Here is a 13,336-nt window from a genome sequence, read left to right as displayed (position 1 = left end):
TTAAATCCATTGCCTTTTCTACTCCTATATAAATGTATACATATATTACCCCCACCGTAATTACTTAATCAAGATTGAAGAAAGTGAGAGAGAGCAGTCTGGCAGACGGATTAACATATAACTGGTTTTGTGTCTTATCCACTGCATCAATAGCCTCTGGCCCACCACCAGACAGGTAAGCAAGCAGTTGTTACTTGTAACTTCTGTATCCTATTTCAAGAACCCATTTCTCTTTCTCAAAATCTCCAAATACGACGATTATTTACAGATTTTTCAGGCCAAAGATGCAACTCTTTTTCTTTTTTCTTTCTTGATATGAAGATGGTTACTTTATCCAAAACAAACATTCTGGAGTAAAGGGTATTATTATTATGATTCAAGCTCTAATGTCGACTATCGCTATTCACAGACCTGAATTCTTAAGCTTTCCAAATGATTCATTTAGAAATCCTCAAAGATTTCAAAGAGTCATCCCTTCTTTTACAATGTAAGCCCTGTCTCCTTTCTTTCTTTCTTTCTTTATTCAAATTAATGAAACCATTTGATTAATATTAATGTTGTTTCTTGTTTATTGGGGCAAATAGGGCAATGGATTCTCGGTCCTTTCAAACAAGAAAGAAAGAAGAACTATCTGTTAATCTTCCAGAACCATCTTATCCTGAATTTGCAAATCCAAAGTTACCTGATCTGCGATTTGACCGTCTTCAAGTCCCAGAAAGAGAATTGGTACATGAAGACAAGTTTGAATTTGGGCAATTCGTGGCAAGAGAGGCTATAATTGATGAAGAATTCTGGGTAAAACTTTAATCACTTTTTTGTAAAATTCTATATGGGTTATGTGCGTTTTGTTGTTTATTCTTTTGGGTAGTATCAAAATATTGCTAATTTTCATCTTATTGGATTTTTTTATTTTTTGTTTTGTTATGATATTTCCGTTTTATTCCTTCCCTCCAAAAATCCCAAGCCGTGTAAATTAAGACGAAAGCGAAACAAAATTTGAGTTTTCTTTTTTTCATTTTCTGTTTCTTGTCCTTTTCTTTCTCATTTTCAATCAGTAATTTGTGGTGGTGATGTCTCTGCTTTATATTTTCTTGTAGACTGCAGCCTGGCTTCGAGCAGAAAGTCACTGGGAAGATCAAATTCATGACCGGTGCGTAGTATGTTTAATCAAAACTAGAATTTCCAGATATTGTATATGTTGATCTTATTTAAATTGCTATTGTTAGTATTAAACTGGATAAGCAATGATTAATCTCAGTGTGGCAGCCCGTATTGGTGGTTTAATATCTAGAAAATAGAAGGTGATTAACACAAGCAAATTGATGTTTAGGATGGTTATTGCTCCGGATTTTAGCCAAAGTTTCCAGATTTAGGTCTACTTCCAATACTCATTACCATTTAAAGATTTTTGGCTCCCTACTGTATGAGGTCTCTGGAGAAGAAACTCTGGCAATATTCTACTTAGGGCCTTAAATTGGGGTCAGTAAGTTTGTGATGCATGTAAGTGGAAAATGTTGGATATTACTGATTCTAACTATCCCCTGATTAACACAGATTTGTTGATAATCACAAAAGGAAATTTGCAGAGCAGGTAGAATGTTTGTTTTTCCCCCTACTTGCTTATTAATATCTATTTTCTTTTTATGAATTTCTTAGTAGTTCTCCATAACACTGTGCAGGAGTTCCATGCCATAAAAAGGCGACGTATTCTTCAACATGGACCGAAGTGTAGATGCATTGTCACGGTATGATGTTTCATTTTATTTTGCAATTGCAGAAAGGAAAAAAGCTAAGGAAGAGAACAGGATGAAAGACAGAAAGAACAGAGAATCTAGTTTGAACATACTGAATCTCATTCTTTGCTGAAAGCTGATTTAAATAAAGATGCTGTCATGTTTTTCCTTGCTTTGATGAATAGAGGGTTGTACTACCATCAATGTCTTTATCTTTGCACTTTTCTGAAGCTTTGCTAAGTTGCTCTAATATCATGACTATCAGGTTAAAAAGGAGGACAAAAATGTAAAGCGGACAGTACTGAAGAGTGTGGTTGGAACTCTTGATTTAAGCATCCGGTGCTTACTGCAGGGAGAGACATTTCCAGGGGTATGAGTTTGAAGTGCTAATATGTTTGTTAATCAATCTGATGGAATATTTTTGTTGACATGGCAATGGAATGATTTTTCTCTTAGGAGCGGGTGAAGGTTCCTATATTCCGCAGCTTCCACAAGAGGGGACCAGATGCATATGGTTATGTTGCAAACCTGTGTGTTGCCAAATCAGCACGTCGCCAAGGGATTGCAAGCAACATGTTGCATTTTGCTGTTGAATCAGCCAAATCAGATGGTAGATTCATTCATCTTTTCCCAGAAAGCATCTGAACTTGTGCAAGATTATGTAAAAGTGGTATAAAAATTTCTCTTCTGAATCCATCTCTGGGTGGCAGGTATAGAAGATGTGTATGTGCATGTGCATAGAAACAATATACCTGCACAGGAACTGTACCAAAAGATTGGCTTTGAGGTAATCCCATTGTAGATGATCATTTGTGCTTCTGATTTCTAATAGACAAGTTGAGGTGATACAGACTTCTTTTGCCAGATTGTTGAGGCGGCAAGCTCTCAATTAATAGAAGAGAAGACTTACCTACTCTGTTGCAGGGTGTAAAGATTTTTCCATAACAAAATCCTTATGGAAGTTATAGAAAGCGTCATATACAAGAAGTGTAGATTTCTTTGAGGTGATAAGACATTGGGGGCTGATAATGACAAGCACAATCACTTAGCACACTGTCAATTGTAATCCTTGCTGTAACTATTGTTTGAAAACTCCATTTTAGCCAAGTTGCTAATATGTCTTGAAATTCTTCTTCCAGTGTATATGGCTTATTTTTCTCAAGAGATCTGTTTAAACTGGGGAAGATATTAACTTCAAACAAAGAATCGTGTTAGTGTAGTTTGAAGGCGTCTTGTATGAAATGGAATTTTGGATTGTTTCGAAAAAGAAATAAAGGAAGTACAGCAAAAATTTGCATTTCTGTGTGTGGTTCAGAAAGCTAATGCAGTTGAGCATGCCAAGTATATATATTACCTGTCATCTTAAGAATATGGATTAAACAAGGCAGCTCTCTCCGCATACCATGAAATAATAGTGTCTATGAAATGAAGCAAATTTCTTAAAACATATGTTTCTACTTCATTAGAATTTATGTCAACAAGCGTATTTGTGATAAGAAATATTGGTTAAGCCTTCACTTAAAGGCACAAATCAAAGCAACTGTCATTTTTTTCTATACCGAATTAAGATAAATTTGCTTCTATTCTAATTTAAGAAACCAATGAAGCATTAATTACCGGTTTCTCAATTGTACTTGTATAGAAGAGAATATATAATTTTTTAAAATACTAATCTAACAAGCGTCAACGTCGTTGTAGTATAGTGGTGAGTATTCCCGCCTGTCACGCGGGTGACCCGGGTTCGATCCCCGGCAACGGCGATATTGTTTTACTTTTTAACAATTTGACAATTTCTAATGGACACGACGTCATTTGCGGTCTTATTTAAGCTAAGAGAACGTCATCGTTTCACTAGAAAATTATTGGAATTTGGAGTCTTAACAAATTGCAATTTATAATTGGATTGGATGAAGGTTTCGGTCAAATGTGGTGATTAACACAATCCAAATACCAAATATCAGTTTGTCAAAATAAAAATAAAAAACCAAATATCATCACCGACCGACCCGCAAAGATAGCACACAGATAAGTCAAAATACATTACCTGGTACTGACTCAAAACATCGGATTTCTCTGTGTTTTTGAAAAATATTCTCTGTAAACAGATAAACCTAAACACAAGACCCCCGACAAAAGGATAATCTTATTTCCATTTCGGATAACCCTTTTCCCTTCATTTATTCTCTTTTTCTCTTTCTTTTCTTATATATCTTTTCCACGTCTGTACAGTATTGCTATTGTATGATCTCTCGCCAATAGCATATACCCATCTGCTGTTTCTTTACCTTCAGCTTTTTAATTCTCATTGGTTCATTGTCTTGCTCTTTTGAGTCACTTTTTGTTTTTAGTTTCGTGATGTCAATCGCTTTCGAAAGGAGCTCTGGTGATTCGATCCAGAGCTCTGGTTATATGTCACGGTTTATGGGCGGTGTGCTTGCCGGAAATCGGCGGTTTTCGGCTGGGGAGAGGAGGAGGGAGGAGGATGACTCCTCTAGCTCTTCTTCGTCAATCGGGAGAAATAGTGACGAGGATTCCGGCGAGGAATCCGAGGTTCAGAGTTCGATTAGAGGACCGTTACATTCTATGGGTGCTTTGGAGGAGGTTTTACCTATCAAGTAAGTTTCTTTAGCTGTTTAGTTTGATGGGTTTGAGTATCATCTTCGCTTTTCATTTCACGAGGCTTAATTTGGCATTTACTTTTCAATCCCAGTCCGTTTAAAGGACTCTTCAATTAGAAAATGGCGTTCTAGCATTGTAAAGTTATTAATGAAATGATACAATGTCATTATTTATTTGGAAATTGGGATGGGAAAGTAGTGCAAGAGTACTTGAAAGAGGAATACAGATGGTGTGCTTATATTAGTATGGAATCAGAACCCACATAGCAGCAGCATCGTAAGAGTTATTTTAGTTACAAAGTTTTTAATTATACATAGTCGATTACCAATTAGTTTTACTGAGCTTATTATTATTTTATTGCTGAACAAGCTTTTTCCCCTTTCTATTACTCAATTCTGACATGGATTTTGTGGTATTTTCTGAATGTTTCAGGAAAGGCATATCAAAGTTTTATAATGGCAAATCAAAGTCGTTCACAAGTCTAGCAGATGCTTCCTCTGCTTCCTCTGTTAAAGATTTCGTTAAACCAGAAAATCCCTATACCAGGAAGCGCAAGAATCTATTAGCTCGCAATATCATATGCGACGACAATTTCCCGCCTAAAGATAACGGAAGTTGCGTATCAAAGAGACCAGCAACCTCCATGAACTGCCCTAAAAGCAAAAATAAAAGGATAGAGTCTCAATCAATGTCATCTTCATCTTCTTCTCACCTTCCACCCCTGCATCCCCGAGTAAAAACATCACATGGCAACGGATCATGTCTGCCTCCTGTTCAAAGGAACTCTAATTGGCGATCTTTCTCCTTATCTGATTTGCAATGTGCTGCTGCGGCTGCAACTTCTAATAACTGAGTTTGACAATTCACGGCAAAGATATTGGTAGCATGCTACATTGACATATAGCTTTAGTTTTGCTTCTCGCTATGAATCTGGTACTTGGGGAAATGTCACGGGGTTGATGTTTGTCGTAGCTGGTTTCCTGCTGCAATCTGATGGTTCCGCCCTTTGTACTTATAGCTTCAGGTTTGTTATCATGCCTGGGCATTTTTAAGAGGATTAATGAAGCCGGACTGTTTCTCTAGTGTTGTCTGTTCTGAATGTTAGATAATGCGTAGAATGTTTAAGTGATGTATCAGACGAGTGTCAATGTATAATTCTCCTTGTCCCTGATTTGGAAATTTTGCTCTCTTCTTTCTTTTTTGGGTTTGTTATTATGCTCTCTTTTTTCACTTCATTGTGGGTGCACTCTTTTTAACTATGATGTCCGCCAATAACACCTTTACATGCCTGTCTTCGATCATTTACTGTTGCTTGCTGCAATGCTGCTGTTTAGGAAATTTAATCTGTGGCCTTTGATTAATCTTTGTTTAGCCAATTCAAATGCCAAAGTTTCATCTAATAATCTATGAGGAATGCACCATGAAACCATATGCAGTATTAAGTTTTTAAAACAAAATCGTATATTTTTTTAATATTCTTTTTTTCGTGAAATACATCGACAGGGTTGCGCGAAGGCCCTTTGCTCCCACAAAATATAACTCGGATTCTCTTACTTTGGTCATTGAACTTCCAGGTGATATGCATATGAAAAATTATAAAAAATTCATAATTTTTTATTAAATTTATGGTTCTTTTATTTTTTTTATTTTTACTGTATTAAAAATTAAAAATACAGTTTCTTGATTTTTTTTAAAATTATCGTTTTGGTTGTATTTTAGTTTTCCTTTAATTATTTTTTTTTGGTAAAATAAATTAAAAACAGTTGAAAAATAAGCACTGTAAATTTTAAAAAATAAAAAATATATATTTACAAAGTAAAAATGATTTCTTTTATTAATTTAAGAATAATATTTTTTACTAATTTTAAAATATTTTTGAAACGTTCCCATATATACATTTTTACAGTGGTTTGTCTTCGAGCCTTTAAAGTATGTCGTGTGGGAAAAATCTTGCCTGTGCTTTGTGTTCAAGTCTTTTAGCATGCGGGAAAAATCTTGCCAGGACGGGTCTTGGTCATGGCCAAGAGACAGGAGGTGCGACCCACCTCATGGAGCCGGTCCAGGCGTGTGTCATTTCAACTTGGTGGCTCTTAAAGGGCTGAATTATCCTCACCATCTTTGAATTAAAGTTCTTAATCATTAATATAACATTATATATCGTTTCAATTTTGATTTCAATATGACAAAAATCTTTTATACTATTTTCTAATAGATAATCCACTGAAAAACTGATGTGGCATTGCCACATGTAAAGAATTTGTTTTTTAGTTTTAGAAAGAAAGTACAGAAAAACTCTTGAACTAATTGGGGATGGACAATTAAGCTCCTACTCTCTATCTTGGCACAATTCAACCCCTAATAATTTCAATTTGGCGTAATTAGATTCAAATTATTAACAGTGTTAACTTTGCTGTTAGTGATGTGGTCCACTTACAAAATAAACTAATAATATGATGACATGGGACTTTTTGTTTCTTTTCTTATAATAATAATAATAAATGACTTAAAAACAGTTTTTTTTTTAAAGAAAAAGCTTTCCTTTCAAAACAAAAAGAACCCAGCAAACCATTAGCCAACCCAACATCGCCATCAACCACTGCCAGCAACCACCATTGCGAAATCGTCGTTGTTTTGGGGTTTTATTGATCGAAATCTGGTTTATTTTGTTAGTGAGATTTATATTTGTAGCAATTATATCAAATATTCTTCCTTTATCTACAAATCATATGATCTCAGCTCCTCATTGCCACCACTTTCGTCCAGCCCAACACTCAATAACCCAAAATTCCTTTCTCAAGTTTCTCAATTTAAACTTCCTAGGAATTAATTAGAGGGCTTGAATGAGCAGGTTTGTGAACTTTACTATGGAAAAAGGAAAGGAACAAGTTGGCAACGTCATTGATTGTAGTGGTAATTGATTTATGGGTATTTGCAGATTTGTATGGTGTTGATAATGAAGATTAACTCTCACATCAACTCTCATATTCAAAACTGCCCATTAGATGAAACCCCAAGACCAGAAAATCGATTGCCACCATTTCCAACCATTATCATCGCCGGAAACACCGTGAATGGCGAGAAAAACGGTTCGCCATCGTTTCCTTTTTTTTTTTTTTTCCCATTCCACCGTCATCAGACACTTTTCTCCGTCGCCATGGTCACCAAAAGAATCGTCGTCGTCTTCCCTACCTTCCTTCAAGCTCACAACCCGCCTCTCTCTCTCTCTCCCCCAGCGCTGCCATTATTGGTAGCCTCTTATTCTCTCTCTTCTCGATGTATCTCCTCTAGATCTTTCGTTTTAATTTTACTTATATCTTGCCCCTTGATTAATTCAAATTATAAGAGACAGAGATTGAATAGAAGTTTGATGGAATTTGTGGATTGAAGATTTGTATAGTGAAGTTAGGGTTTTAATCTAGAGATAGAATGTGTTAATATGAAAGAATCAGTTTTTAATTAGAATATAAGAAAAAGCTACACTTCAGTCTTTCAATTTTTAGTTTTTAAATTTTTTTAATTAATTTAATGACATGGATATATATTATAAATTAAAAATTAGATTTTTTACACGTGAAATGCTACAAGTCGTTTGTTTAACGGTGAAATTGTACACTGAAATTGGAGCTTGCACGAGATTTTACATATTGGCAAAGGGGTTTGTTTTAGAATTCTAATACGCCTAACTACAAAACTTTAGTATAATAGATATATTGTCTTTTTTATCATCTTCACACAATCGGTTATCTAAATTTTAGTAAATAATATAAATAATAAGAAAGATTTTACTTTACTTCAACATATAAATTTATCTTTTTATATTATTTTTAATTCAACGTGTTATTTACAATTTCATTATTGATATAAAAAATAAGAAAAATTTTTAATTTGATACCGGATCGATTCTGACAAAAAATAACTTTTTAATCTTAAAATTTCACAAGTTGTAAAGTAAAAATGATTAACAAATAAATATCATCATTTATGAATAACTGACAAAATCGAATCATTATCAATGATTGATTTGATCTAAATTTATACTTCCATAATTTTAAATATCTTCATTTATGAATAATCGACAAAACTGAATCATTATCAATGATTGATCTGACATAAATTTATACTTCATAATTCTACACATCCTCATTTATGAATAATCGATAAAACCGAATCATTATCAATGATTGATTTGACCTAAATTTATACTTCATAATTCCAAACATCCTCATTTATGAATAACCGATAAAACCGAATCATTGTTAATAATTAATCTGACCTAAATTTATACTTCATAATTCCAAACATCTTCATTTATGAATAACCGATAAAACCAAATCATTGTCAATGATTGATTTGACCTAAATTTATGCTTTATAATTTCAAATTTATTGTATGGGAAAATATTACATGTTTTAAAGCTTACGAGTATATCCGATAAATTAAATATGTCAATTAACTCAAAATCTTATTATTATAATCAAGACAAGTGATAAAAATGTGCATCTAAATAATATAATGTAATTTTATGCCGAAAATATAAAAAATTTATCAGTGTATTAGAAATTGTATGTAGTAGACAAAATAAGTTATTTTATTTTATTTTTAAGTTACAAATCTAAATGAAAAATAAGTAAACATAATTAACTTCTTTACCAAGTATTGAACCAACATTGTAAAAATGCAACTGCAACATAATTTTGAATATTTGTGTTCTTTTTTAAATATATATGTCAACGAATTGTGTTCTGAATCTCTGTGGCCCCAATCTTTTTTTCCTTTAAGTTACAATAGATAAGGTAGACATAATAAGAATTCAAACTTGCAAAGAAACGAAAACAAATGAAACAGTCTTACTTTTTCCTTTAGTTTTGATGGACATTTGTAAGAATTCAGCTCTGAAGCCAGATTTTCCTTAATCCAAAAAGTGGTAAAAAATCTGAATGACCCAACTTTAGTTGCTATAGAAAGATCCGCTATCATTTATTATTTCTTTCCATAAAGCAAATGCTTTCTCAAAAATCCAACAAAGTTCTGATTAATAGAAATGTCAACTCTCAATCCCTGTTTACACCTATTTCACAGCTTATAAATTGGCTTGCATAGAAATGATAATGACATCAAGAGAAGAAGAGTGGTCCTTAGTCTTTTGGATTGGTAAGAGAAAGGCATACTTACTGAAAGAGGTATCCTTTTAGGTTTCATTTTTTTGCATGATGTTTTCTTTTAACCCTTTAATGGCTACTAAGATCTTGAAACGTTCCGTTTAGCTCTACATCTTGTTATCATCTTGAATTTGCACCTAATTATTTCGAGATTATTCTTTTAGTTTTTCTAACATTCACTAATTTGTAAGTAATTGCAATTTGTATTTTTCTTGGCAGTTGGATCTTGGTTGATTTTGAAGCAGCACTAGCATGATGGCTTCTTCGAGTTTATATTCAATGGTTGACTTCAAACTGTTTTATTCAATTGATCGCAAGCTTTATACCCTCCTTGTGATGAACCTGTGGAGGGATCCAAGGGAGTCCATGCAAATATTGGCCTTATGGCTATGGCTGGAGAGGATGGGTTACGGCAGTGTAGTAAGGAAAGTTCTTTCTTTACCTAAAATTTTGATTAAGGACTTGGCAGATGAGATGATCATATGCCTTAGTTGCATAACCAATGATCATTTCGCTTGTGAAAATAGCGATATCCCTCTGCTAAAAAGCTTGATGGAGAAAGAAATTTCTCTCAAATATTTTCACAATAATAGGGTTGGTGCAACAATAGGGGTGACAAGAATTATCAATGAGGTGTGCATTAGAGCATGTCATGATATAATGCAGCTCGCCATTGAAAGAATTACTGAGCAAGACTTACTAGATACCAAGAAAATAATCATATCCTCCAGGACTCAACCTAAACTTGATGAAATTGAGTTTCAGGATCATGCAATTCTGCCTTGTACCCAAGAAATTAATGGTGTTCATCCTCAGGATAGGACCGTGTTCATCAGTTTCTCTAAGGGGTATCCTGTACATGAGTGGGAAATGAGGGAATTCCTGGCTAGCTATTTTGGAGATTATATCGAGTCTGTTTACATGCAGAACGTCGGGCTGCATAAGCAAGCTTCGTTTGCTAGGATTGTCTTTCACTCAGCAAAACTTGTTCAGAAGATTCTTGGTGGGATGGACAAAGAAAAATTCACCATCAATGGGAAGCATGTTTGGGCTAGAATATTTGTGCCAAAACCAGCAAAAACTTCACTTCCGTCGCTTTCATTGGTGCCAGACAATTTCATGCCCCTGTAATGATCGTGCAATGTTCGGAAAGGAGCTCCAATTCAAGCTGTTGTTTAAGTTCTTGGTATCTAATAGTTGAAGCTTTCAATAGATCGTTAAATAAAGAATTGGAGATCTATATATTCTATTGTTGTTTTATAAAGTTAACTATGATCTATGATCTATTTTGTGAAGTTGAAATCAAATAGAATTGATGCCAAAATGTATCTATTAAAAGGCACTTTCAGTCCAAACATTATATTAAAAAATGACTCCATAACCATTATTTAGGTAAGGTTTTGAAAGAAAAAAAAAACGCTCAATGTATTGAAATGTAATGATTAGGTTAAACAAGAGCTTTAACAATGAGGAGGAATGGAAGACACACACATATATAAATAGACGCTTCTGGTTTCCCATACCATTCCATTCTGCTTGTGTTCCAAAATTTTAGTTGTCCACATGTACTAACAATTTTTCCAAAATTTTTGAACTCTTAGAACTAATTCAATATGTTAATTAATTTAATTTCTTAATTCTACTAAAATTGTCAGTGATTAATCGAATTTGTGATTTATTAAATTCCAAAACCAAGTGGGAAGTTGTTTCCAAATAGACTTTGTCTATAAATTCATTTACTAGACGATTTGTGATGCAATTTTGCTTGTTTTACAGAGATAATAACGCATTGCATGTACTGTAGGATGGAAATCGAGTGCTTCACATGGATTCCACAAATTTGGAGTAAGCTAAGAGATAAATTTCACAAGAACAGAAATATTCTTGTTGAAATCTTAAGTAGGCTTTTTCAGCACATCAGATTTTTTGAATTGCAGAGAATGTCTTCCACATGGAAAGTTTTAGCTTCAACGCCTTATTTTGCTCAAAAGCGACTTGGAAGATGTAACTTGTCGACTATTTTTCTTTTCCATGTCAATCTTCTTGCAAAAAATGTCAGCTTGCATTTTCTCCTCCCAGCTAAGAGGACCGACAGGATGATCATGAGGATGTGCATTTTAAGCACTTTCTCAATCGGCCTTATCTGATTGGTACTTGTTGTGATGGGCTGCTTATCTTTAAGGTATTTCCCCGTAATCGCACAACCTTTTCATTTGTCATATACAACCTCATCACAAGGGAAAAAATACACCTGAGGAAACCACAACCTGAAGGTAAAGGTGATTTACGTAGAGTATATATTGATAGGCGGACTGGAGAATACAGATTTCTTTATGTAAATGAAGCAGGTAATTGCTCAAGTTATTTGATAGGAAATCGGAAACATAAGTGGAGATACCTTTGTAATCGTAGTTATCCTTCCCTATAATAGTAAATGGATTTTATGTACTGGATAAAAAATAGATCACATTTCACATGAACTCTGAAGAAATTCAAGTTTTGCCTCATCCAGGAAGACAATGTCCTAGTCATTGTAGGTTTTACCGGCATAATAATATGCGACTTTTACAAATAGATAGTCAGTTAGCGTTTGTTAGCAGAAAAATTTTGTCAATAGAGAATTTTTACGAGGAACATATGAACATTTGGGTGCTGAAGCACTCTGCAAATTGGATTTGGGTTAAACCAACTTATAATGTCTGCACTCGAAGGAATTTCAAGCGGTTTCCATTTAATGGTTATACTTTGATCACAGCAATGATTTTTGGCTAATAAACCTTTCTGAATATTCAAGACGAGGAGCTGTTATTTTGGTCTTTTGGTGGATTATTTCGATATCATCTTCAATTGAGAACGATCACAAAAATCAATATTGCAGGATATGATTTTACTAGAGGACCGTATATTGAAGATAAATTGTTAGCAGTGTTTTAAGACTAGAATAGAGAAAACAACTGCAACTTCTTTCAGGCCGAAGATGCAACTCTTATCTTTTTTTTCTTTCTTAATAAAAAGATAGTTACTTTATCTAAAAATAAACAATCTGGAGTAAAGGGTATTACTACTACTATTATTATTATTATTCAAGTTCTACTGTCGACTATCGCCATTCACAGACCTGAATTCTTGAGTTTTTCAAATGATTCATTTAGAAATCCTGAAAGATTTCATAGAGTCGCCCCCCTGTTTTCATACTCTGAAAGCTGATTTAACTACAGATGCTCTCAGTTTTTTATTTGCTTGAACGAATAAAGGGTTGTACTACTCTCAGTGTGTTTCTCTTTGTCTTTTCTGAAGCTTTGCTAAGTTAGTCGCGTATCATGATTATCAGGTTAAAAAGGAGGACGATATGTTGCATTTTGCTAGGCCAAATCTGATGGTAGAATTATTCATTTCTACCTCGGGATTCATCTGAACTTGTGCAAGATTATTGTAAATTGGTATGAATTTCTCTTCTGAATCCATCTTTTGGTGGCAGGTGTTGAACATGTCTATGGGCATGTGCATAGAAACAATTTACCTGCACAGGAACCGTACCAAAAGATTGGCTTTGAGGTAATCCCGTTGTAGATGGTGATTTGTGCTTCTTATTTTCTAGAAACTTGAACAGATACGACACTTGAATGCTTTTGTCTCAATTAAATTAACTAATAGAAGAGAAGACTTGCCTTCTCTGTTACAGTGTATAACGATTTTCCCAATACAAAATCCTCATGTAAGTTATAGAAAGTACAAATACACAGAGCTGTAGAATTATTTGAGGTGAAGCCATACATGGAGGCTGATGATAAGCACAATCGTTTAGCACATTGCTAGTTCTTGTTC

The 13,336-nt window shown here is 34.0% G+C and overlaps 3 protein-coding genes and 1 non-coding gene across 4 annotated transcripts; all 4 read left to right on the top strand.

Moving 5' to 3' along the window:
* Positions 1-222: 222 nt before the first annotated feature.
* On the top strand, positions 223-3,034 carry LOC107261016. Its single transcript, XM_015717425.3, has 9 exons — positions 223-487; positions 585-795; positions 1,098-1,150; positions 1,555-1,591; positions 1,680-1,745; positions 1,999-2,103; positions 2,190-2,343; positions 2,444-2,520; positions 2,599-3,034. Exons 1-9 carry the CDS (start codon positions 372-374, stop codon positions 2,662-2,664), a joined length of 885 nt encoding a protein of 294 aa, XP_015572911.1. The 5' UTR covers positions 223-371; the 3' UTR covers positions 2,665-3,034.
* A 387-nt stretch (positions 3,035-3,421) lies between these two features.
* On the top strand, positions 3,422-3,493 carry TRNAD-GUC. The gene has a single exon. It is a non-coding gene; the product is annotated as a tRNA-Asp (tRNA).
* A 299-nt stretch (positions 3,494-3,792) lies between these two features.
* LOC107261018 (protein OXIDATIVE STRESS 3 LIKE 2-like) lies at positions 3,793-5,531 on the top strand. The gene is made up of 2 exons (XM_015717435.3): positions 3,793-4,348; positions 4,785-5,531. The coding sequence occupies exons 1-2, from the start codon at positions 4,089-4,091 to the stop codon at positions 5,203-5,205; spliced, it is 681 nt and encodes a 226-aa protein (XP_015572921.1). The 5' UTR covers positions 3,793-4,088; the 3' UTR covers positions 5,206-5,531.
* A 4,220-nt stretch (positions 5,532-9,751) lies between these two features.
* Positions 9,752-10,806, top strand: LOC125369434 (the record flags this gene model as incomplete). Its single annotated transcript, XM_048371664.1, has 1 exon — positions 9,752-10,806. A coding segment is annotated over one exon (891 nt), but the record flags the coding sequence as incomplete, so codon positions are not given.
* Positions 10,807-13,336: the final 2,530 nt, after the last annotated feature.

The sequence above is a fragment of the Ricinus communis genome, chromosome 3, assembly GCF_019578655.1.
Source record: "Ricinus communis isolate WT05 ecotype wild-type chromosome 3, ASM1957865v1, whole genome shotgun sequence".
Taxonomy (NCBI): domain Eukaryota; kingdom Viridiplantae; phylum Streptophyta; class Magnoliopsida; order Malpighiales; family Euphorbiaceae; genus Ricinus; species Ricinus communis.
This window is presented reverse-complemented; position numbering and strand designations above follow the sequence as displayed.